The sequence below is a fragment of the Mesoplodon densirostris genome, chromosome 13 (genome assembly GCF_025265405.1).
Source record: "Mesoplodon densirostris isolate mMesDen1 chromosome 13, mMesDen1 primary haplotype, whole genome shotgun sequence".
NCBI lineage: Eukaryota > Metazoa > Chordata > Mammalia > Artiodactyla > Ziphiidae > Mesoplodon > Mesoplodon densirostris.
Window position 1 is genome coordinate 16075883 of NC_082673.1, and position 24715 is coordinate 16100597.

At 39.5% G+C, this 24715-nt stretch overlaps 1 protein-coding gene across 10 annotated transcripts in view; it reads right to left on the minus strand.

Annotated features, from left to right (window-relative positions):
- EYA1 (EYA transcriptional coactivator and phosphatase 1) overlaps nt 1-24715 on the minus strand; it is a 159367-nt gene that overhangs the window by 108204 nt on the left and 26448 nt on the right. For 3 of the 10 annotated variants that reach the window (XM_060115527.1, XM_060115524.1, XM_060115523.1), the window contains 3 exons: nt 14244-14313; nt 13773-13915; nt 9879-10040 (listed from right to left, as the gene is read on the minus strand). In XM_060115527.1, the coding sequence (XP_059971510.1) occupies nt 9879-10040; nt 13773-13915; nt 14244-14313 (375 nt within the window). Of the gene's footprint in view, nt 1-9878; nt 10041-13772; nt 13919-14243; nt 14314-24715 lie in introns of those variants that run through there. The other 7 variants (XM_060115526.1, XM_060115519.1, XM_060115525.1 and 4 more) reach the window with 4 other exon arrangements.

Consider the following 24715-nt stretch of genomic DNA (forward strand, 5'->3'; position numbering starts at 1 on the left):
TCAACTTCCTTATTTGTTTGGCAATGAAAAAGACAGCGGGGAAAGGAAAAATAACCAAATAATAATTGTTTATTTCTCAGATTTTATCTAAAGGACACACACTTTACTGGTTTCTTTTAAACTGGATGATATATGAAGGCTTAGCTTTAAAAATTAGATTATAATCACTACTTTAGATGTAAATTACATGAAGAATATTAAATGCAGGACTTAGAAGCACCTTCTGGAAGGATTTAAAATATGTCTGAATTTCTGGAAAGAAAATCCAGCAGGGTTTTAAATCAAATAAAATATTAAATTAATTAAGCATCATGAATTTTGAACAGCTCATAAAATATCACTGATCTAGCTCAGATATTGGTATTTCATGGGTACATGAATGAAAATAAGAGCCTTGCTTGCAGATGAAAAATCTCAAATTTAGAACACAATAACATCCTATGATTTTACAGTCCATTTATATTTCAGTATTTCCACATCCATTGTCTCAGGTTATTTCCCACATCCGTATGTGAGGTAGGATCCTTGTCAGAGAGAGAATGGTGATTTCCTGGCCCAAGGACTCTGAGTTAGGGAATGGCCATTATCTCCACTTCCAGGCCACCATTTACCATTCTACCACACAAAATGCACCCTTTAGATGCTCTGATTCAGCAATGTTGAAAGTGAATTATATATTGTAAAAAGTCATATTTTTAATTTAACTTCAGTTTTTTATTATTGAAGTAGAGTTGACTTACCATGTTGTGTTAGTTTCTGGTATACAGCAAAGTGATTCACTTACACACATATATATATATATTCTTTTTCATATCCTTTTCCATTATAGGTTATTACAAGATATGGAATATAGTTTCCTGTGTTATACAGTAGGTCCTTGTTGTTCACCTATTTTATATATAGTAGTTTGTATCTGCTAATCACCTATATGTGGAATCTAAAGTATGATACAAGTGAACTTATTTACAAAACAGAAACAGACTCACAGACGTAGAAGACAAATTTATGGTTACCAAAAGGGAAAGGGGTGGGGAGGACTGAAAAGTGGTATTAATTTTTCGCTGGACAAACATCACAGACACACAAAGGGTAGAGACATCCGAGGAATTTCATAAATAATGATCTCATTTCTAAAAGACTTCTTCATTGTAACTCTTTTGAGGCTGGTAAATAATTTTAAAAGTAAATTATATAGTCACCCAAGGATAGTGTATCAGAAATACTGGCTTTCTTCTTGTCACCATCAGGGGTTGCTATAGGGAAAAGGTGGTGGTCTCGTCAACCAACCGTAACAAACAAACAGTCTTGCTAGAAGACCCTGTGTGGCCACCCAGTACTATAGATGCTAAGCAATTGTAGTTTAAAAATAAACCAACCCCTCCAAACCTTTATTAATAAATCCTTACTACTTTTTCATAGTTAAGAAGAACCCAGCCTATGTTGATTTATAACATGATTTAAAATATCAAATCAAAGTTTTGTGTGTGACTTAACCTGGAGAACACTGCCCAGCTATAACTTCAAAAAAAAAAAAAAAAAGGTAACATGTAGGTCAAAGGTCTACTTAACAGAGAACAAGGACTCGCATTAAAAACCAGAATCCCAGCCAACATAAGAATGCTGGAACCTGCTGGGGCCTGTCTGTATTTCCCATGTTTTAGAGCATTTTCTAGCACTTACTCGGCAAGCAGGATGCTATTTGTCCCTCGTGTATTTTCACAGAAGTCCATTTGCTTTCCTTCCCTGGCCTCTTTGCCATGGGCTATGTCCATCATCGGGTGCAATCTATGCGGCAGAAGTCAGTGGAGCTCCCTGCGGAAAAGCCTCTGAAGGCCAGATGGGCTATTTAAAACCAAAGTTTTCCCCTTTTCTTACAAGAAGGCTTTTAAATGACCAACTTTTCCTTTTTATCTCAGTAATAGTTTTTCTATTTCAAAGACAATTTGTAACTAGGGTAATAAAGACTACAAAACCTTGCTATTTATCTTTCTTCATCTATTTCTCTATATTTTAATAAAAACCGATTCATACCGACAATAATTTGGGTATTGATCTCTGATTAATTATTGCTATTACTGGATTTCAAAAGATCCCCATACAATTTTCAACACTTGTCATTTGAAATAACACAAGATGCCAAAAGAACTGAAACAAAATATTACTGTTAAAAAATCAACTTAAGCAAAAAAAAAAAAATTCTAGAATGCAAAAAATTCCACAAACTAAAATATAAATGTGAGTAGAATGGCAAAGCAATTAAGAGAAATTGTGAACATCAGTGCAAGCTGCAGTAGCTTTTCTCCAATTGTAACTCTCATCTGTCATTTTATGCCAGAAAGTGCAAATCTCCAAGGCTTTATCAGAGCAGATTATTAAAAAGGTTTAATAAATATTTTCTTAAAACCATATATTTGAAGTAAGGAAAAATACCATTTCTATAGATAATGAAAAAAACGTTAACAGTACATTTTGGTAAGCAATTTTGAGGCTCTAAAAAACTAATAAACTGAAAGACTTCAACTATATATTTGAAAAGCTACAGACAGGCAGACCAACGGAAGCCCGGGTGGTTGTCCTTACTAGATTATTATTGGATGGTTCCCACTTCATAACGAGCCCCAGATCGGCGAGGTGCAGAGACCTGTGGAGCTGTCACCCTTCCGCGTCCCATTAACAAACCCCTGTCCTTTTTTTTTTTTGTCTCTCCTCACTCGTTGGAACTCCAATCTCTTTAACAGAGCAAACTACATTATATACAAAGACGGAGTTAGAATTCGTGTGATTTTCTCCTCTAAAAGAGAGCAATAAAACCGAAAGGAAAATAAACCAAGCGGGGTTTCCAGAGCCCTCTGGGTTTCGGGCGTGCGCATCTGTGTAGTCCCTCCCATCTATCGTGGCAAATCCTGACACCTTCTTGCTGCAGAATGACAGCAATGTCCCCACCTCACTGCTTTTCTGGGGCACTAAAACACTCAGAAAGGCATTCCACACAACCACCGCGATTCTGTGATGTCTCCATCCAGCTCCACCTACTAGCGTGAACACAGGGGAAGACTGCTTTGAACAAACTGCGATAATAAAGTAACCAAGGATTTTACGATGCTAAATTCCAAATTCGTTTCCCCAAATGAAGAGAACTAGAGTTCTTATGAATCTTAACTTCCAACTGCCATTGTGACACAGACCTCTCCCAGCAAAACATTTGTAGATTTCAGACACACTACCAAATAAAATGAAAATATGAGAAGAAATGGTCACCCCCTGCAACTGTCGATCAATAGAACTAAGTTATTAGGGAAAGCTGGCTTTGCCTCAAAGCTGAAGCTTAACCAGTTAAGAGCCCAGACTTAACTTGAATTACTTTTCATCTGAAAATTGTTTGCATTTCCTTATCTCAAACAGATTGCTAAACAAAATGTCATTTTCTTCCTATGACTCAGCCTCAAAATTCTGAACAGTTTCTTATTTTCTGTGGTCGATGGTCTCCTAAGTCTACAGTGTATAGGATGGCGGGGGCGGGTAAATGAATGAATGGGGATGCCAGCAATAGGTCTGGAACTTGTGTTCTTAAGAAATTATAACTAAAAGCTTGATTTCAAGTCAGATGCCTCTTTTACATAAAAGGAGAATAAAATTTGCTTTTGACAAGCTTGGCAGATATTCTGTGAAACGGGTCAGTGAATCACAGGCTAAAGCAGTTTCTCCTAAGTCTTCTTGCCCTTAGTACATGTACGCACGCACGTGTGCACACACGCGCGCGCACACACACACACACAGACATACACATAAACTCACACGCCCTCCCTTCATTCCTGTTGTCAGTGCCCTTTGATTGGCAGCATTGAAAACACTATCTACAGGATCTGCACGGTTGACCAAGGGGTCTCCAGGCACCCTCTGTCCGTCCACACTCCCTCATTCAACTCACTCATTTGCATGTTTGTCAATGGCGTGTGAAGAAAAATCTCACACCATCCAAAACTTCTTCCAGACACACTGAAGCTGACCCGGGGAGCAGGAAGATGTCAAAAACTACCAGCAAGGATTTCACTTCCTCAGGGTGAACTCCACAGTTGTCCACGAACAGAAACATCTTGTCTTTCTCTGTTAAACTTAAGTTTCTAACCTTTCACGGGATGTACAAAAGAGATCCAATAAAAGCAGAAATAGAATTTTCCAGAATCTTGCAGCAAAGGTAAAAGCAATCAGATTTTCCAGTCCCTGAGGTTTTACTCTGTGGGCTTTTAGTATTAGTGCATTTAAAAGCTAGTGCATTTAAAAACAAGTGCATTTAAAAATCTGATCCTTGTTTGCCTTAAAACGGCATGTGCCAGATTCACCGTAGCCTGCCACGGACATAAGTGTTGAACTTTGGAGCTGGAAGAATCCAGAAGGTTCACCTGGACTAAACGAGGGCACCAAGGCTGGCCTAGTTCACAAGATAAGGCAGTGCCAAAATGCCCACAAATTACCAATTAAATCTTTTCCTTAAGTGCCATGAAAATGTTAAAACACAGACAGTGCTCGGAAATTAGCTCTCTAAAAAAACTTTTCTAAGCTTCACGAGCTGGTATTTTTTTTTACTACTTACATAGCTAGCCGTGTAATGCAGTATCTCAGTTACCAAAAGAGCAAATCCACCCTTCAGGAAACATACTACAGGCAACTACATTTCGTTGTTTTTGTAGTTTTCTGTAAGCGCCTCCCCTATAGGTGCGGTCATCTAAGCATATAGAAAACATGGCAGGGTCTGACAGTTCTAAACCATTCTCCATTTTGATGTATTCGTCAGCATTTTCAGATTCTTATCCTTCAAAGCCATTGTTCAGGGTCGTTGCAGGGATGAAATAATATATGTAAAATAATTAGAAAAGTGCTGGGCATATGATGAACAGCAGCTGTTTTTTTGTGTTATGGGCAGCAGAGTTTTCCATCTTGATAGAGCATAGCTTGTCACGTTCCCATCTTCCTCCCTAATCTTGGTTTCTGAACTAAATAATTTGGTGTTTGCATGGCTATTACCTCCATTTTCCCCACCAGTTCCTGGCACTCAAGTCGCACTGTGGCTGCAGGGCTTCCTGGGACGTAAGGACCTGGTTGATACCGCTTTCTTTCCCATCACTGCAGAGCTGAGTTTCTTTCTTTGTCCGTGGCCCTTCTGTGTCACCCACTGCTCCTGCTTTCCAGCACCCACCACCGCTGCTGCCAACACAGCCATTTATCCCTTCTGATTTTCTTCTTCACGTTCTTGGCTGTTTTCTCTTGTTTCTTCTGTACGTTTGTATCATGTACACAAAGCCTGACCTTTGTTGATAGTGATTCTCCTTCTTTGCCAGCACATGAGTTAGATCTGGCTCCTTTTTTGCTATGCTTACTTGGTTACTGGGTTCTTGGAGCTCTCTTTGCTGGTTATATATATACATATATATGTGTATAGACACGTATATAATAGTATATATATTAAATTTTTTATATTTATTTCATATAGAGAGAATTATTTTTCCTCCTGGGGAATGGGAGAGAAGAATTTAGGTAATGCTTCCTAATCTGGAACTATTTCAGAAGGCTGGATTATGATGATGATGATGGTGATGATAATAACAATAATAATAATAATCACCCCTCCCCCACCACTACCACATCACTACCACAATGAACACAGTAAATAAAAACAAGCCTTTGAATGCGTACTACGCGCCAGATGTTGGTCAGAGTGATATACACGGATAATCTCAATTAAACCTCACAATACTACTGTGGGAACAGATAATATTATCCCCACATTTGAGATGAAGAAATGGAGACATGAGAAGTCAAGCCCCATGCTGAAGTCCCACGGACAGCAAGCGCAGGGCTGTTGCACAGGCAGCCTGACTCTAGAATTTACGCTGTTCGCCAGAGTGCAAGATTTCACTGTAACTTTAGTCCAACCTTCTATATCTCACAGAAACATAGAGGTGATCATCAAAAATTTTCCTGAAGTTAATCAGCATAACACCCACTGAGTCATCTGGGTTACTAGAATATTTCTTCTAGTATTGTGAAATTCTAATATTATGAAATTTTAGTAACTAAATCTCTGAATAACTCATCATCATACCTTATATTTAAAAGGTATATATTTAAAAGGTCAAAGGATATTGGAGAAAGCACTAGGTAAAACGCTCACAGATCACTAAAATACATATACTGTCATCCAAGATTCTAAGATCTTTTAACAGATATAAGATTGATATAAGCAAAAATCACTGTTATTCATTAAGGATAATAGAATTTAGAGAATTTTGAAAATAATTTCAGACATTATAGAAAGTTTTATATTAAAAAGAAGTATTGAAAAGACAAAGGTCAATAGGCTCCCATGACTGGGCACATAAAATCATTTCATCCACTTCATTTTTTACAATGCAGTTAATATTTAAGAAACACATATTAATCAGAGTGTACTTATTTATCCACATTTGACCATAAGGCGTTTATAGCATATTACGTATCATTATCCATCATCAGACTGGCAACTTTCAAGTTAATAGCATATTATTCTTTGGCTTGGTGTGTGAAAGTCATATTTTAGATTATTCTGAAAATGAGTGAGGTGCCATTATAGAAATATCCGTATGAAATAATACCTCAGTCATGGAAAAAGGGCTCTAAAATCCCACTGGAAAGGCCATTCAACCAGGGGATGCCTAAAAACACAAAAAGTTGTAATGCAATATCCCAGATGCAATGAAACCTATAACTAGAAAAGCAATGCTATATTTGCTATATTTGGTGCTACACATGTCCTTATTTCTGCTTTAAAATAGAGTTTTTTCCACCTCCAAATTAACGTTCTTTTCTCCTCTTTCATTTCCACTCTTCTCTCTACACTGACGCTATGCTTACTTACAACTCTGACAGCTAGTTAGTCCTCTTAGGAACTTTCTTGCCACATAAGCTTTTGATCTGCGAGGACAGAAAGATAAAGCTAAGTCAAGGGCAATATTTCTCAAACTCTCTGAGACACACAGCACGCTTCTCTTCTCCTAATCCTTTCCAGGCTGACAACTTAGCAAAATATAATAGTTATGTATGACTAAAAGAATGAGATGAAAAAAGAAAAGACACAGAGTGCATGTCTGATTTCACCACCGTAAGATTTACTACGGATGTACCATGAAAGTTTCTAAACACTTAACTCGCAATTTCTGTACTCAGCCCATTGAGGATGGTAACCAAAGGGCTGCACGTGGGCTCAAGTCCAGGAATCACACATGTAGTTATCTCTCCTCTCCGGAAGGCACTTCTCCTGTTTCATTCTGACCTTTAGGATCCACTTCTCCTTAAAGAGACTGGATGGCCGGAGTAGAACAGAACTGACCACAGTGCCAGATTTTTTTCCCCATAACTCTCCTAAGACTCTGCAATTGCATAACGTATTTGTCTGTTTGTCTACGGTCTCTCTCCTTGAGGCAAATGAAAGCTTTAGGAGCGAACAGACTTTGCTTGCCTTATGATCCATTTCATTACTAAAGCCTAAGACTATTCGATTCTTTAATGAAGTCTCATCAATTTTTGTTCTTTTTATCCCTTTACTTAACTGATATTCAGCATATGGAGAAACATAGTTCTTTTCCAAGAGCAGCTTTCAAGTTTGGAATCAAGCACATGAGTGATATCCTTCTAACACTAAATGCTACCTGTCATAAGGTAATTTTAATTTTGTAGCCATCAAATATATCAAAACTTTATAATCCATGCCTTTTTTATACCAAAGGCAAAACCAAGTATGAAAGGATTAATGAATCTGGTCCCATAAAATTTTAGCTTCCCGTGCAGGAAAAAAAGCTCTTAAAAATGATAAACTGGGGGCTTCCATGGTGGCGCAGTGGCTGAGAGTCCACCTGCCGATGCAGGGGACACGGGTTCGTGCCCCAGTCCGGGAGGATCCCACATGCTGTGGAGCGGCTGGGCCTGGAAGCCATGGCCGCTGAGCCTGCGCGTCCGGAGCCTGTGCTCCTCAACGGGAGAGGCCACAACAGTGAGAGGCCCAATGTACCGAAGAGAAAAAAAGATAAACTGGAAATACATCTATAAAACATTACTAAAGATTAAGAGACGTAATATAAGAAATAATAAGAAAAGACAAACACCACCATGCAAGAAAAGAAAAACTGGTTTATCAGCTCAATTTTCTAAAAATACACATGAAAACAACAGTAAAATCTCAGACCTTCCAAAATGACAATTTTTTAAAAAAGTAAAATATTTAATGTGTCCACGCGAATTCACAGCCCTTCCTTGTGGAAATATATAACAAATCCTTAAAAGAGTTGAAAACAGTTTACCTAGCAATTCCACACTTACGTTTACTCAAAGGAAATAATTAAGCATGCACATAAGATATTCGTGGCATTGCTCTAGATGTCCAATAACAGGGGGGTTAGTTAAATAAGATATATCTGTGAAACCATGCAGCCATTAAAATGATGCCATAAAATAGATTTTATTGATGTGAAAAGATGTCTATAACATATCTGTTATTTAAAAGAGCAGGTTGCTAAGTCTACCAGCGGATGAATGGATAAAGAAGATGTGGTATACACACACACATACAATGGAATACTACTCAGCCATAAGAAAAGAAAGAAATGTTGCCGTTTGCAGCAACAAGGATGGACTTGGAGGGTATTATGCTAAGTGAAAAAAGTCAGACAAAGGTGGACAAATACTGTATCATATCACTTGTATGTGGAATCCAAAAAATAAAACAAATTAGTGAATATAACAAAAAAGAAACAGACTCAGAGATACAGAGAACAAACTAGTGGTTACCAGTGGGGAGAGGGAAGTGGGGAGGGACAAGATGGGGGAGGGGATTAAGGGGTACAAACTATTATGTATAAAATAAATGAGCTACGAGTATGTATTGTACAACACAGGGAATATAGCCAGTATTTTGTAGTAACTATAAACGAAATATATAACCTTTAAAAATTGTGAATCATTATGTTGTACTTCTCTAACTTATGTAATATTGTACATCAACTACACTTCAATAAATAAAACAATTTTTTAAAAAATAGCAGGTATTTAAATCTACTATAGCTTGGCACTATTGAAAGGATGCATATCATTTGTTAAACTGATTAGTGGTAAAAACAAAATATTAGGAGAACGTTTAAATTAGGCGAGAACAATTTTCAAGTATTTTAGACACATTTTCATGATAATAATCTGCTAATTACAGTAATGCCTACTCTTGAAACAGCTCTGACAAGATAAACTTTCAGGTGTCATCCATATGACTTGCACTTACATTATGTTTTGTCTATAGTTTCAAAATCAGAACCCAGGGATGGGTCCTTGGAGGCAATAGCTTGAAGATGCATTGAGTGGCTGTCAATTTGATCTCCTGGTCTTTGGCAGATCATTTAGTCAACACCTATCACATGCTCTATTTCCAGAGCCGTGATAATGAAAATGAAGAAAACATACCCCTTTGAGACAGGTTGACTGGCGACACCAAGTGCCAGGGTCTTTAGCATATATCATACTACAACCTCTTACATCATTGACTTTGCTTTTTTTTTTCCACCCTTTTTTTAGTTGATAGAAGCAAAGGCAGAAAACTTCCATGACACAAAGAATTTTAGAGCTTTTTGTAAAAGAACCTGAGTGATCATCCAGTCTAACCCCTGGATGTTATAAATATGGAAATTTAGGCCTGGAAAGCAGGGAAGTAAAGAGCCAAACTAGAACCAGCTATCTTGCCTCCAAGCCCAGTCCACTTTCACCATCATCCACTACTTACACAGAATATCAGGTTCCAATTTAGAAGGTAATAATTGTCCCACAGGATTAATGAAAAGAGCAATGCCAGTGGGTATACAGACCTTGCATCTGGTAGCTGTACGGTGCCTGTCCAGGTTGAGGGGTCCCAAAGCTTGTACCATAGCTGAGAAATCCTGTCTGTCCAGGTGACTGAGACTGTGACAGTCCACCTTCAGTCTTGATGCCTGCCCACAATGCACCTAAATCAGTTAGTGACAGCTTATCTATCTGTTCATTTTCAAAAGCTGGTCCATATACAAAAACACTCCCACAACTATCCAATTACAAACGTTTCCCACCCCCCACCAGTGTTATCTCAATAACCAAGGCCATATACGCTTAGAGTGAAATGCCCTTCACTATAACTTCAATTAAAAAGAATAAAACCAGGATTATTACAGATTTCAATGCCTATCCACACTATTCTTTTTTGTTGTTTTCCTGAATTCCATTTTCTGTAAAATTTAACTCTAGCGATATCATTTCTATAATTAGTTGTATTGCTTTACAAGAGTTTAAGATCATCTTTACAGTCCAGAAATGGCCATAATTAAACTTGAACTAAATTATTCTAAATGTTGTTGCATTGATTAACATCAGAATCAAAATATTTTTTCTAAAAAGTGATTAATTAGAGTCTCTAGCCTCATAACATTAAAAACATTTTTTTTCTTTACTCTTTCTACCACAAAGCTGATTTTAGTACACAACGCATTTTGAGGTCAGAGGTAGCAATACTGGGCATAGAACTAAGCAACACAGGGGGAAAGCTTCTCCCAGATATCCAGATCCTACCAGGCAGTAAGCACAAGAGAAGCAGAATAATAAAGAACTCAACCCTGTAGAACAACATAGTGCTTTATAAACAGCACAGAGAAATTGACAAGTAGTTCTCTTTTTGTCCCTTATAGTTTCAGGTTTTTATTCAAATATAATTGTTTTAAGTGTAACATAAAGTACACTTTCTTTTCATCACATCATAATACAAAAATAATGTATTTGTGGCCCCCCAAAACTTCCCGAAGTGCCAGGCTGACATCCTAATTTCAGGACTTGGGTTTGGCGGTATCGTTGTACAGGGCTCAGCCCTGGATCATAATTAAAGACAGTCATGAAAGTTAACAACTGTCCTTAATTCCCACAGAGGGAGGGGATGAAAATTTCTGCCAAGGGAATTCACCTTTTGGAATAATTTTACTTTTCACTTAAGATAAAAGTATCTTTGGGATCTAGAATACACAGTAGTCTCACTGTTTATTTCCATTTTAGGGGAATTTCATCAGTAGAATGAAGTTAGGTAACTTTCCTAAGGCAGTGGAAGAATGACTCTTGGCGAAGAGAGCCTACTCTAATTCCTGAAGTATCTCTAAGTAACCTCATAATGGCCTTACATTTCAGTCTTAACATAACCTTAGCATTTTAAAAAAAATGTGACTTTCCTTGTACAGGCAATCCCAAACCAATGAACAACCCACACTTATAAATGGTCCCTGGAAAAACAAGTGCCCAAGACAGGTGGTTAGATGGCTCTAGAAAACTCCATTCCTTTCCATGGTGTCACAGTAGAGATTTTCCCCCTTCTCTCTCCATTTGATGCTATAATGATCTGCTTTCAGTCTTCACCTGTGTCACCTCTGTTTTCAGCCTGGAGGCTCAGGATGGGAATCTTTGTGATAAGAACAGGTAAGGAAAAGCAGGAAGTAGAAAACACCCATAGCCACACCTATGTCCATAGCTTCTATCCACAAGCTGTCAAACTCATCTCACTGGTCGACTACACGCAGATCCAGTGAAGAATGGCATGACCTCTTCCTCCTCGCCGACCCCTTGCTCTTACTATGAAAAGATTTGCCTATCTTTTCTTACTGGGTCTAAGTGAAAAGTCAGGGGACACACGTCCTTGGAGAAAGTCTTCTAGAACTATCAGGACCTTAACTATCAGCAGTTAAAACCCCTAAACGATGTGCTCTTCCTTCAGAGTAAGCAATAGGGAGAAGGCTGCCATAGTTTTCCATGCATTGGCCCAAGAAAAAGAGAATGGCTGGTCAGAAGCACTGGGGCATCTCCTTGTTCTCAAGGTACAAAAAGAGAAGAAAGGAGGTGATCAGAAAAATGCTAAGGACTGAAAATTATTCCCAGGAGATTTATAAGCATGGAAGGTCCTGGGATCAAAGCCCTTTACACTGAGACTCACTCTCACCACCTCCCCGATCCCCACCTACCACATGAAAATCCCTGTCTTCATCCTACTAGTTCTGAGCCTAACCTCCGAACCTCTGCTCATCTCACTCTACTGGAACAACTATTTCAGACAACAGGGCCGTCTGTTGATGGTTTAGAATTAGAGGAGTCCTTACCCCGCAGCCCAGAAATTGGCAAAGGGCCCTTCCATGACTGAATGGGGAAGAGAAAGAAAAACAAGAGAGTTGTGTGAGTGGCAGTCAAGGCAGTAACAGGAATGGTACCTTCCCCTGGCAGCACTGATAGGTCTACAGTACTTGAGCATTGTTTGTACTGGAAAATACATTTCTACCTCAAATAATCGGCTTACAAACAAATGTTGAGAATACATATTGGGGACTGCCTTAACTCACATTATAGAATGGAAGTCACGCAATTCAAATCATAGAATCTTTTCCCTCTTTTAGCATAAGAGTAGTTTAAAAGTAAGTTACAGACAAATGTGATCTATATTTAACATTATTTTGAGAAACTTGACTAAAAGTCATGGAAATGAAAGATAATTCTAGAAAGTCCATTTTATTGCTGTTTTTAAAGTCTGGTTGAAAAACACCTCCCTAGATCACATTCAGTTGTGATCTTTTTAAAATAAAACTATGAAGGTTGAAGTCCTACCTAATTTAGATTTTAATTTCTATATATTTTATAAGAAATTTATATATGGCCAATTTGATCTGGGGTAAAGACGGAACAAAAAAGCAAAAACTAATTTACCTTCTAATGATTAATGAAATGTTTAAAGAAGAACATTATTTCTTTCAATATACTGAGAAAAGATTATTATGAAATAACAATAGCGGCAGAAGCGTAATTAGAATATCGGTCACAAAATACTCCACCAGTTTTCTCTATCAGTCTTGCTTCCAAACTTTCATGTATTTTTTTCTGGATCACTAGGTTTTATTTATTTCTTAATAAAATGCCAATAATCCATATTTTTCTCTTCCAACAAGTTGCAGTTTGTTTAAAATTACAACTACCATTCAATGGAAGTGAAGGTATTCTGGAATCCTAAGCTTTTTAAAAATTAAACTATGAGGTTTGGCTGGATTTATTTTTAATTTACAGGTATTGACCCTGTAACAATTGAGTTAAATTACACCAAGATAAAGATAATCTCCAGGTGAGAAGGAACAAATAGGGATGTGAGCTTTAAATGTTTCCTGATTGGCCTCTTTAAAGTGCAGCCCAAGCCATGATATAGATCACTTTTCCTAATGGTTGATAATGCTGAAATCTGAGACTACCACCCCCCTCAAGTTTAGAGCCAGGGTTTGTTGAACTCTGCTTGTACTTCTCTAATCATAGCTCAGCATCTGATAAATAGGAAATGAATCTTCACCCCAAAAGACTTCATTCACAGAAGTTTTATCAGAAATATGCACCAAAATACTTTGGATTCCAGAGCCAAGTGCTCAAGTGGCAAATTAAGAATTGAAATATAAATGGAAGAAAAAAAAAACAAAAAAAAACAAAACGAGAGCAAGAGGCCATATGAACCATGGTATTTGCCACCTCTGACCTCAAGATAAGTAACTACGAGCTCTTACAATGCTCATTGGAAACGATCATTTTAAGAATTTAGACACAAAAGGTGACCACCCTTTCTCAAGTGGCCCAAGAGGACCGTCTTTAAGTACCACTCCTGTGAAACTTTCGCAGGTACAGATGTGCCCACTAGGCAACATCACCGCTAAAGCTGAGGGATTACTCACCATAGGAGGAAATTCCATAGGGCTGTCCCGGCTGTGGGTACGTGGCATAGGCTGTAGCTTGTTGCATTCCTGTGGTAAACTGTGTTTGCCCATATGCAGCCATAGTTTGTGAGGAAGGGGTAGGGAGAATATGTGGGTATGGTCTGCTATTTGTCAGAAATGACAGAAAATAGAAAGCCCATGCATTAGATGGAAACATGCAAGGTAACTGATTAACAACCAAATCACAAATTCCAGTTAAAGATTGTTTCTTAATGTATAACTTTCAAGTGTAATACACAAAGAACCAAAATACTACAGTGTCCCTCCTAGGTGATGCTCCAAATAAATTTGCGTAAATACATTTAAGTCTCTATGAAACACACTTTAGTTTAAATTAAGATGTAACACGTGGGCACCAGACATGACTTGAAATAAGGTAAAAGACTACTCAGAAAAGTTATTTATTGATTAAGAGAAAATATATCTTACTTGGAAGGATAAATCTGTGGTGGGGAGAATTGGTGAGACGGTCTTGGGCTGAAGCTACTGCTCCCAATGGCTGGAAAAAGAAAAATAATGCACAATAATCCAAGCAAAATACAAAATATGTATAAAGCATTGATACAGTTTCAACTATAGGTTGGCCACATGAAACCGTAGACCTTTTGGACCCGAAGAAATGGCAATTTCATAAGTCAACCTAATAGAAAGTTAAACTATATTAAGGAACCTATAGGAACTGATCAAGTGATTCGAATTTTAAATCAACTCTTAGAAAACATAGTCATAATATTCTTAAATACCTGTCAGTGATGGCTTTTACAGTGGCAATACTTTAAGAGCACAGGGAGTCCTGGCCACTGGTTGGAACGACCGCACTGAAAGGGGAGGGATGAACTTGAATTACAGGGCTGGGCGGGACCGGAAGGTCCTCTGGTCTATTGATTGTGTTCAAGGGGACACACGCCCCTGAGACTGTGTTACTGAGAAATGCAGTCTAATCTCCTCTCAGGGGCAGTAGAAATAGGACAGATCCTCATTTGCCTGCATTGATTCAGCAATTTTTTTGAATAAGAATGCATTCCTATAACCATCTAAGATTTCTCAAGTTGCAAACTAAGCCCGTTTTTTCTTGCACGGAGATGGATATTCCTTTGCCTTTCAGTTATATGTGCTCCACTTCAGCATTCAAGTCACAAAGGTTTTTTTTTAAGAGATTATTTAAGCATTCAAGTGGAATCTCATTTCTTTTTAATCACATATACTTGATTCAATAAGTCTCAGAAATGCACGAAACCCTTCTATCAAATATTCTTTTAGAATCATTCTGAAATAAAGAAGCAAAAAAAAAAGATTTTTTTTTTTTTTTTTTACTAACACGAGGCCTTAAAATGGTGATTCTCAGCTTCTTTCATTGCTAATATGGGTCATCTATTTATGTACATAAATATCTACACACATTTACATATCTACACATTTACATAAATATATACATATATACATACACACATATATATATATATGTATTTCCCCCTTTCCCTTCAAACTCATCCTATGCTTTTCCTGGCTAAGATGCATATGCTTTGGGTACAATTATTATAAGATGTAATATGTTTATTTTCTTCTACAAATAATCACTGTCTGCAGAGGCTCTATTATTTATTCATTATATTCTACATTAAAACCCTTCATAAGCTTCCATGAACTCCAGGTTTTATACATTTTCATGATATCACATCAGTATAGTTATGTTTCTCAAATGTAATTTTCTAGCTTGTGTTTGGGAAAACAGTGGTGGGTTTGGGTTAGAATCTCAAAACCTATGACTAATCCTTTCCCGGTAAAGCAAACAGGCCTAACCCAGTGACAAGAGAATAGATGAAGGTCAGCAGTACTCATGCGACCTGCCAGACGTCAACCCTCTGGCTGTTGGTCTGGCAGAGATGGAGGCCATATTAATGAGAGAAGGCAGGCCAGCTTGGCTGGTGTCCCCCATCTCTTGGCACATGTTGGGTCACTATTCTGTTCCAGGCACTGCACTCCATGCTGCAGATGCAAACATGCAAAGACAAGTCCTGTCTGTCGCACGTGGGAAGGCCAACATACAAATAGCTATGGGAGGATTAAATACAATTTATAGAAGGGAGAGAATGCCTGGACCACAAGCACTGCCACTTGCCCAGGCCACCTGCGATTACAACCTTTCTAATCCCCTCTTCTAGGCCTGGAAAGAGACCAAGGGCAGAGAAGATTTATCCAGCAGAGCTGTTGGAGGGGTAATATCTTCCCTGGATCATCATAGATAGAAAGAAGTTTTTAAAAAATGAAACCACAGCACAAATATGTACTACCACACAAAAAACCCCAAAGCCATCTGAGGATGCAAGCCACAGAAATCCCTTTTATTCTTTTCTAGCTCTATCCCTGTGTTTTTCAAATTATGGGTCACGACCCATGAAAAGATTGTAAATTCAACTTCATAGGTTCTGCTCAGCAATTTTTTATAAACAAATAGAATAAGAGAATAGAAGATATCAGGGTGGTTATACAGCATAAGGTAGGTTCCGTGAAGCTCTGATTTAGATTATATGCATCGTATATGTGTGTACACATGAAGACAGATTTGGGAGGTTGCAGAGTGTGGTAATACAAACACAGTTTCTGGAATTAGAATTTAATTTCAGCTCAGATTCAAGATCCAACTCTTCTATGCGGTCTTGGTCAAGCTATTTGATCCCTCCAAGCCTTGGCATGTTCTCGTGTAAAATGATGGCAGTAATACTACCTACACCTCATAGGATGGTTGTGAGGACTAAATGAAGTAATGACATAAAGCAAATAATACTGTGTTTGTGTAAGAAATGTTTAACATCTCAGATTCCAAAATTCCCACTATCTTTGCCCCCATATTTGCCCTTTTTCTGTACTTTTAATTCTACTCAATGGACAGCATCACCATCTATCCAGCAAAATGCTGAAAAACAGGATTCTTTATCCCCATTTTATATATGGCGCTAGAAATTAAGTAACATGTCCAAGCAAATAAAGAGGAAAGCTGGTATTTGAACCCACATCTGCCCACTCCTTCTGCCAAAACATACTATCCCGACCCCCCTTCATAGAAACTAGAAACCTCAGAATCATCTCATTTTTTTTCTCCCTCTGTGACTCTCAAGTCACCCATCTCCAACTCAGAAACACCCATTGAGCTGTCCTGCATTCTCCATCCCTACCCACCTGTCCCGGGGCGGGTCCTCATTATGTCTCACCTGGACTAGAGAAACAGCCATCTAGCTACTCACCCTGCATTCCACCCAGTGCCCTTTGCCTCTCACTTCTGCCACCACATTGATCTTCCTTACGCGGAAACTTCTTCACGTCCATTCTTCCAGCTTACAATCTCTCACCTGCACTTACACTAACCCTAGAAAAAAATTCCGAATTCCTTGGCAGATTATATACAGATATTCAAGCATCCACTCTCCTGTGGGTTTAGAGTTACATAGCATCCCTGGACTTGAGGACTGCCCGTGCATGCCATGCATTTTCCTGTCTGTCTTGGTTGGTCTTCATGTCAGAGCCTAGTGCCATGCTAATGCTCTTCTTTCCCCTGCCTGTCAACCACTCTTCCACTGGGACTAAAACATCATTTTCTCCTTAGGATAATATCTTCTTTCTCTGTACTTTTTGGAATGTTGTAAACACTGGCAAAGTTGCCCTCACCACACTACATGATGGTTAGTTTATGTAGCGTATAGATGTTAGTTTCCTCTGCTACCCATGAGCTTCCAGGGCCAAGGACCTCCTACTCTCCTTTGTTTCCTTGGCACCTGGTAGGGCCTGGCATGTGGTAGGTAATCAATAAATAACATTTGTTGAATGAGACTGTGAGGTTTAGGTCATAAGCAAAGTAGATATTTTTAAACCATGATAACTTGAAAGATGGTTAAATTATGTTAAGTTATTTATAAACACAACAATAAACCTGATCTTTGGCAATATAAATGGGTCAATAGTTTTCCTTATTAAATAGATGTGAATAAGAACCTATGATGCTGCCCGAGTATGTTGCTGCTACTTACCTGTGTGCACCTAAAATTATTGACTATGTAATGCCATGTAAACAGCCATACCCTTAGGGCTTTCTCTAAATTCAAACCCCTGTGATCTCTGTGTAGCCTAAAGTCAAGAATCTTCCACCTTCTACCTCAAGTACTTTTTTCCTTAATTGCCTAAAACACTTTAAACTTTTTAATAATAGTCTAAGAATTCAGATTATTTTTAATTTCATGAGACCAGAATAACCTAAGGCAAAAAGAATGCTCCCAGGCCATTTACCAAGGTAAATCAATTGGTTCTCTTACCATTAGTAAACTCCAGAGGCCACATGGCAGAGCCCTGGGGATGCAGGGACAACAGGTCCTTCTTTGTTTTAGCACACTTGTTTCCTATCATTGCATTCTTTCTCCTACCTGTCACGTGTAAGTTAAAGAGGCTCCCCAAATCTTACTGCAGGAAGGGAGAGGAGAAGGACCCAAGGTGAATTAATATTCACAAGCTAGAGAATCCGCTGAGAGAGTCGATAGAAATCTAAAAATTAGCAAGTCCTCAGTTCACGGCTCCCCCAGGCTCCCACCTCGTCCATGTCAACGTCATTCAGCTGGACAAACAGGTCAAAAGCCTAAAAGTTAAGTTTTGATTCGTCTCCTTTCCTCATACCCTTTTATCCTAAGTCCAGTCAGTTCTCCCTTCCAAATATAGGCTAAAAGTGACAACTTCTCACTCTCTCTTGTCTGCCACTCTGTTCCAGTCACCAACGTTGGCCGTGGCCATCAGAGAAGGCAGCCAGGGCATCGCCCCCTGATCTCACCTTCCCTCCCCTCCCCGATAGGATACTGGCACACAGCATCCTGCTTCAGTGGTTCCTCCAGGAAACACGTGGGCTAACACAGTCCTCTTCTTCTGCACCAGGAAATGCTGGTCTCCCTGCTTCTCCTTACCTTCTTCCCACCCTTCTCCCAAAGAGAATTTTCCACATGACAAACAGTGATCTCTTAAAAACATAAATTAGATCATCATGTCAAACCCCTCCTTGCCCTCAACTCCAAACCCTGTTATCCTGTTTCATTTTGATTAACCCAAACGTATTCCCTCACTTCACTAAGACCTCTGCTCAGATGCCCTTTCGTTAGAGAAGCCTTCCTTCTAAAAGAGACCCCTACCCACTCCTCACCATAGTCTTTGATCTGCTTTCATTTTCTTCAGAGCACTTTTCACTGCCTAGTTACTTATATTACCACTTACCACTTACTTATTTATCATTTGTCTCTCCCACAAGAATGAAAGCTCCATGAGAGCAGGGACCTATCTACTTATTCACCTCTATATTCCCACTGTCTAGAACATTGCCTGGCCCACAGTAGGTGCTCAATACAGAATTGTTGAATGAATGAATCAGATCCCAAAAGGTAGATCTTTTCATGAACAATTACAAAAACAGGAAATCATATTTGTCAGATGTGATTTTTTTCTCCTCTAGAAATTTCCGATTTTCAAATACCCCCAGACATCAATGTTGAATGAATCCATATCAATTGACATTTTATTTAACAAATGAATAACAAATTTGGGCTTTGTGGAAGTGGAAGCAGCAGCAGGCAAAGACATTTTGTAATCCCTCAAAGCACATTATTTTCAACCCCAATTGTTCTTAACGTTTTAATCATTAAAATATTGTTTTTCATTGGTCAACAGTAAATGAGCAGAACGTCACTGTATTTTAAAAACACAATAAACAACCTTGCATTTTTCAATTCAGCCACATGCCTTGGAAAATCAACCTCTCTCCTCCAGTCTCCCCACACCAGGATACCTGGCGATTTCCCTGGAGAAGAGTGAGCCTCCCTGCCTCCTTAATGCTTTAAGATGCTAGGGTTCCTTGAAGGACAAAGGTGGAAACAGCTATTACCAGTGTCAGGATGACTCCATGTCTTCTTTATCCTTGCTATTTCCTTAAGATACCCAGAATATTAGGGAAGTGAATTTTTAAGCTATCATAGAGAAGGAAGGTAGGCATAGTGACCACAGAGGTAAAGACCATCTTGGAGTTAATTCTTGGAGACTGCTTTCTCCAGCCTCCTCTTCCTCTTATAAACCCTAAGTCCTATTCACAGCCACTCCAGCATGCCATGGTTTTCACATCTTTACTTATGAAAGGTGGGGGGAGAGAAGGAGATGTGGGGGAAGGGGGGTGGAAGAGGAGGGGGAAGGAGAAAGAAGAGAAAAAGGAAGAGGAGGAGAAGAGGAGGAGAGAAGGGAAGAGAAACAGTAAAAGACAACAACAGTAAAGGAAGGTCCATCCCCACGGTGCTCTGTGCCCCCTATGCCTTGACCCAGTGCCCAGGTCACCTGAGCCTTTCCTCTGCGTCCAACACAGACCATCAATCTATGGCAAATGAGATTCTCTACAGCTTCAGTCTCTTCACCAAACTATTCCTCCACCTTCCGCTAAGCCCTCCTCCAAGGCCCTTACTTCTCCTGTGTATCTTTTCCCAGTAGAGGCTGCTCATTCTCTCAGATTCCAGAATAACAAGACCTAAAAACACATCCTCCTTGTTGTTTCTTCCAAATCATTGTTTTTCTGCTCTCCCATGAAACCCTCCTTTCTCTGAGGTTCCTGACAACTCTTTAACACTTCCATGAAGGACCCACCTCCTAAGCACTGCCTTGCATTTATCAAAAACTTTAGTATTTGACTGTGTCCCCTGACACATCCCAACATCATCTTGGGTCACGCATCCAGCGCTTTTCTCATTTCTGTCTTGGCCTCAACTCTGGCCTTCTACGTCAACCACCAAGCTCAAGACCACATCCTGGACCTCTTTCTCCATTCCAGTCTTAAACCACAACAGCACTGACTGATTTCATTTGTTTATTTACAAACATGTACTGACCACTGCGTAGGAGCTCCATTCTACGATGGCCCCTGGGATTGTAAGTGTGAACAAGACAAACAGTCTCTGTTCTCATAGGGCTATAGTTTAGCAGGAGGAAAGACGATGCAAAGTAATTTTTAAAGGAGTGATAAAGGCTGAGGAAGGGAAGTACAGAGAACCAACGCCAGAAGCATCAGGTGGAGGCCTCACTGAGTTCTGAGATTAAGGAAGGAACATCCTCTCTTTCCAGAATTTTCACTCCTTTATTCCCATCTCATCTATCCTCCAACCCATCAAGAGAGGCAGGCCCCCTGACATCCTTATCCTCTCTCAGTTTATTATCCCCTTCCTTCACTTTTTTCTATCTGTCCTAGATACATGAAGTTATTTGAAACGCGTCTTTTACTGATATCCTCAATTTTCTTCTCATATTGAGTCACTTCAGAGAAAAAAGTAGAAGCCATCATTCATTCATTCATTCATTCATGTTTTCAATAATTTATCTAGTAAATATCTGAGTGCCTAACACATGCTGGATACTTTTTCAGGTGTCAGGGATACACCTGAACAAAAAAAGACCAAATGAACAAAAAAAGACCAAATCCCTGCCATCTCAAGCTTACATTTTGGTGGGGGTGAGAGACCAGCCATAAACCTAATACGCAAGTGAATGATAGAGTTTGTAAAAGGTTCGACGTGTTATTGGGTGGGTGGGGGATTCTGGAAGTCTCTAGTGAGAGTTTTGTAACACTGAGTAAGGTGGTCAAGGTGAGCCTCAGTGGTGGGATGTGAAGGTGGTGAAGCAGTCAGGCAGGTGCACAGAGACGTGTTCCAGGCAGAGGGACTGCCCCTGCAGAGGCCCTTATTAGAGGAATAGCAGGAGGCAAGGGAAGCAGGCAATAAGGTCTGGTGGGGCTTGCAGGCTAATTGTAATGAATCGGCTTTTACTCAGAGATGAATGGGAGCCACTGGAAGGTTCGAACAGAGGAATCAGGCAGGAATTCCCTCAAGGTCTTGTCTCCTCCTCCTCCACTTCAGACTCATCTGTGTTACTTTCTATCAATCTTCCCTGATATTTCTGTGGAAAAGTTATTCCTTTTCTAGGCTGACCCACTTCTGTTTTGAATTTAACCACTGCTCTGTCCCATCAGGTTGCCTCTACCTTGCACCCGTGCCTCTATAAAGCTCATGCTGGCAGCCCAAAACACCCTGACCTAAATGCCATCCTCAACCCTCCAGCCCTCTTTCTAACAGACTACCTTCTCTTCTCCTCCCTTTACCACTGATCGACGTGAAAGGCATTTTTCTCTTTCTTGTCTCCACATCCTCATCGTATTCATTAAGCCATTCATCCATTCAATAAACTTATGAGCACATACTACCTGCTAAGAACTATGCTGGAGACACAGAAGTAGGGCATGTAGGCCAGCGGACACAAGGGAGATGAAGCCCGCTTGTCCACTGAAACTGCCGTAGGTTAAATCCATTCATGCTTTTCATTTTTTATTTTCTTATTTTGAAATAATTTGACGACTGGAGAAAAGTTGCAAGAAGAGTAGAAAAACTTCCCAGATATCTTTCACCCAAATTCCACAAATGGTTATGTTTTATGAGATTAACTTTATCCTTTATTCTCTTTCTCTCTCTATATGTGTGTATATGCACATGTTTAACTCACATTTTTTTGGAGTTGCAAATATGATACCCCTTTACTCATAAATATTTCTGTATGTATTTCTTAAAAACAAGGAATTTCTTCCCCCCAGTACTGTGATAAAAATCAGGAAAAACCATGATGCAATACTATTATTCATAGATACTTTCAAAAAAATTATCTCTTTGCAGTTTAGTATGTGATTTTTAACTTATACTTTAAAATGATTACTTTTTAAAAGTATGAATGTTATACATATGCTCTGCAAAAAATTATGAAAAAGGCAGAAGGAATAAAATTCAAATTATATTCCACCATTCAGAGAGCCAACCATTAATTTTTATACACATACACACAGAAACAAATACATACACATAAATGTCTTTTTAAACAAAACAAAACTGTGATTATACTGAACATGTTACTCTTTTATAATCTGCTTTGCACTTAATATAAGTAAACATTTTCTGATGTCGTTAAGATTTTTTAAAAAACCATTTTTCAAATCTGTGTATGAATCTATCATATAGAAGTGCTTCCCTGAAGTTTCTTTCCTGCCTTCCTTCACTTCCATTTCAATACTCTTTTTCTTCTCCCCCAATCACCTGTGCTTTCATCTTATCCTCTACCCATCTCTTATGTATTGGTTTTCCCTGGGTTCTGTCTTCAACCTTGTTAAACCCTGCTAGCGTCAACTCTCTGTACACTTTCAGAATTTCCATTCCAGATCTTTCCTGAGCTCCAACATCTTCAGGTGCGTGTTAAATCACCACTAACAAGCCCCAAACAGAAGCCACCACCTTTCTTCCTCAGTCATACCTCTCAGATTCCCTCACTCCTCCCTTCTCTCTCTGCTTCACTCATCCTCGCCATGCTCATTGGTCACTATGACCATAAATTCTATTTCATAAATACATCTTAATCCATCACCTTTTCACAGCCATTGCCAGCACCCTATCTCAGGTCTTCATCATTTCTTGCGAAAATGATTGCAAAAACCCCTAACTGTTCTCTCCCCTTCAGTTCCCCAGCCTCCCCTCCATCCTGCCTGAGTCATTCCATAAGGGAAAGTGATCACGCAACCTGATGCCTCCCGTGGCACTCAGGATAAAACACACATGCCACGTGGAACACACCTGCCTGTTTAGACTCTGGTCCCTTCCTCTCCGTGCAGCACAGCCCGCACTGCTCACACCAGACACACCAAGAATGCTGAACCATCAGTGGTGCCTCCAAGTTCCACACCCCCGTGCCTTGGTCTCCTCCCACGGAACACTCCATCCGTCCAGCTTCCCCATCCTCAATTCTACGTGTGCTTTATTCCTACACATTCTTTAAAGCTGAGTGCAGGCATCCTCTCCAGGAAACCCTCCCTGACCACCCCACCCCAACTCAGTCTCTGTTGGGTCCTTCCTAGGTATTCTCAGGGGTCCCCAGGCCTCCCTCCGGCATTATCCAGCTGTACTATGATGGCCTGGTGATTACTTCGCCCTATTAAGTCGCAAGGCAGGACCGTTCTCATACATCTTTGAATCCATAATAGCACCAAGCACACTGCCTGACATAAGTCAAATTCTAGTAAACGCTTTATGAAAGAACTATGGGTGTAACACCTGTTGTTAGCTCCTTATCGCCTCCAGCTGGTATCATCAGCATAAAAGTTGTGCATCTGCATGTCATTTTATATCTATTTATAACTCCTTCTAATTGGGGTGTATGTGAAATGATCCCAAGAGCTAGATGAAATCAATCACAAACTTACAAAAGTATAGCATTTCCGATGGAGAGGTCTCATAAACACAGCCAATCACTTGAAAAGGGTTAAAAAATGGAAGAATTACTTCTGATAAGAATGAGTTTTAATTGAAAGAGTCCAAGCTGGGTAATTTGGCAAAGATACAATCAGATCCTCACAGTGAATTTATTATCACAGTCACTTTCTTATCAGCAATTTCATCATCATGGAGGTGAAACGTGTATGTTTTGTTTGTTGAAGGCAGGCTTTACTCAAAATGAAAGAGATTAAAAAATTAATTAAGGATCTAAAGCTGCTTGACAAAGTCTGATCTCTAGTTGACATGACAGTTAGTTAGGAGGATGCCGTGGCAAGTCTGTTTAGAGGCTATCAGAAGCCAAATTGTGCATGATTAGAAAAATCACATAGGGACTTCCCTGGTGGCACAGTGGTTAAGAATCCACCTGCCAATGCAGGAGACACGGGTTCGAGCCCTGGTCTGGGAGGATCCCACATGCCACGGAGCAACTAAGCACGTGCGCCACAACTACTGAGCCTGTGCTCTAGAGCCCGCGAGCCACAGCTACTAATAAGCCTGTGCGCCTGGAGCCCGTGCTCCACAACAAGAGAAGCCACC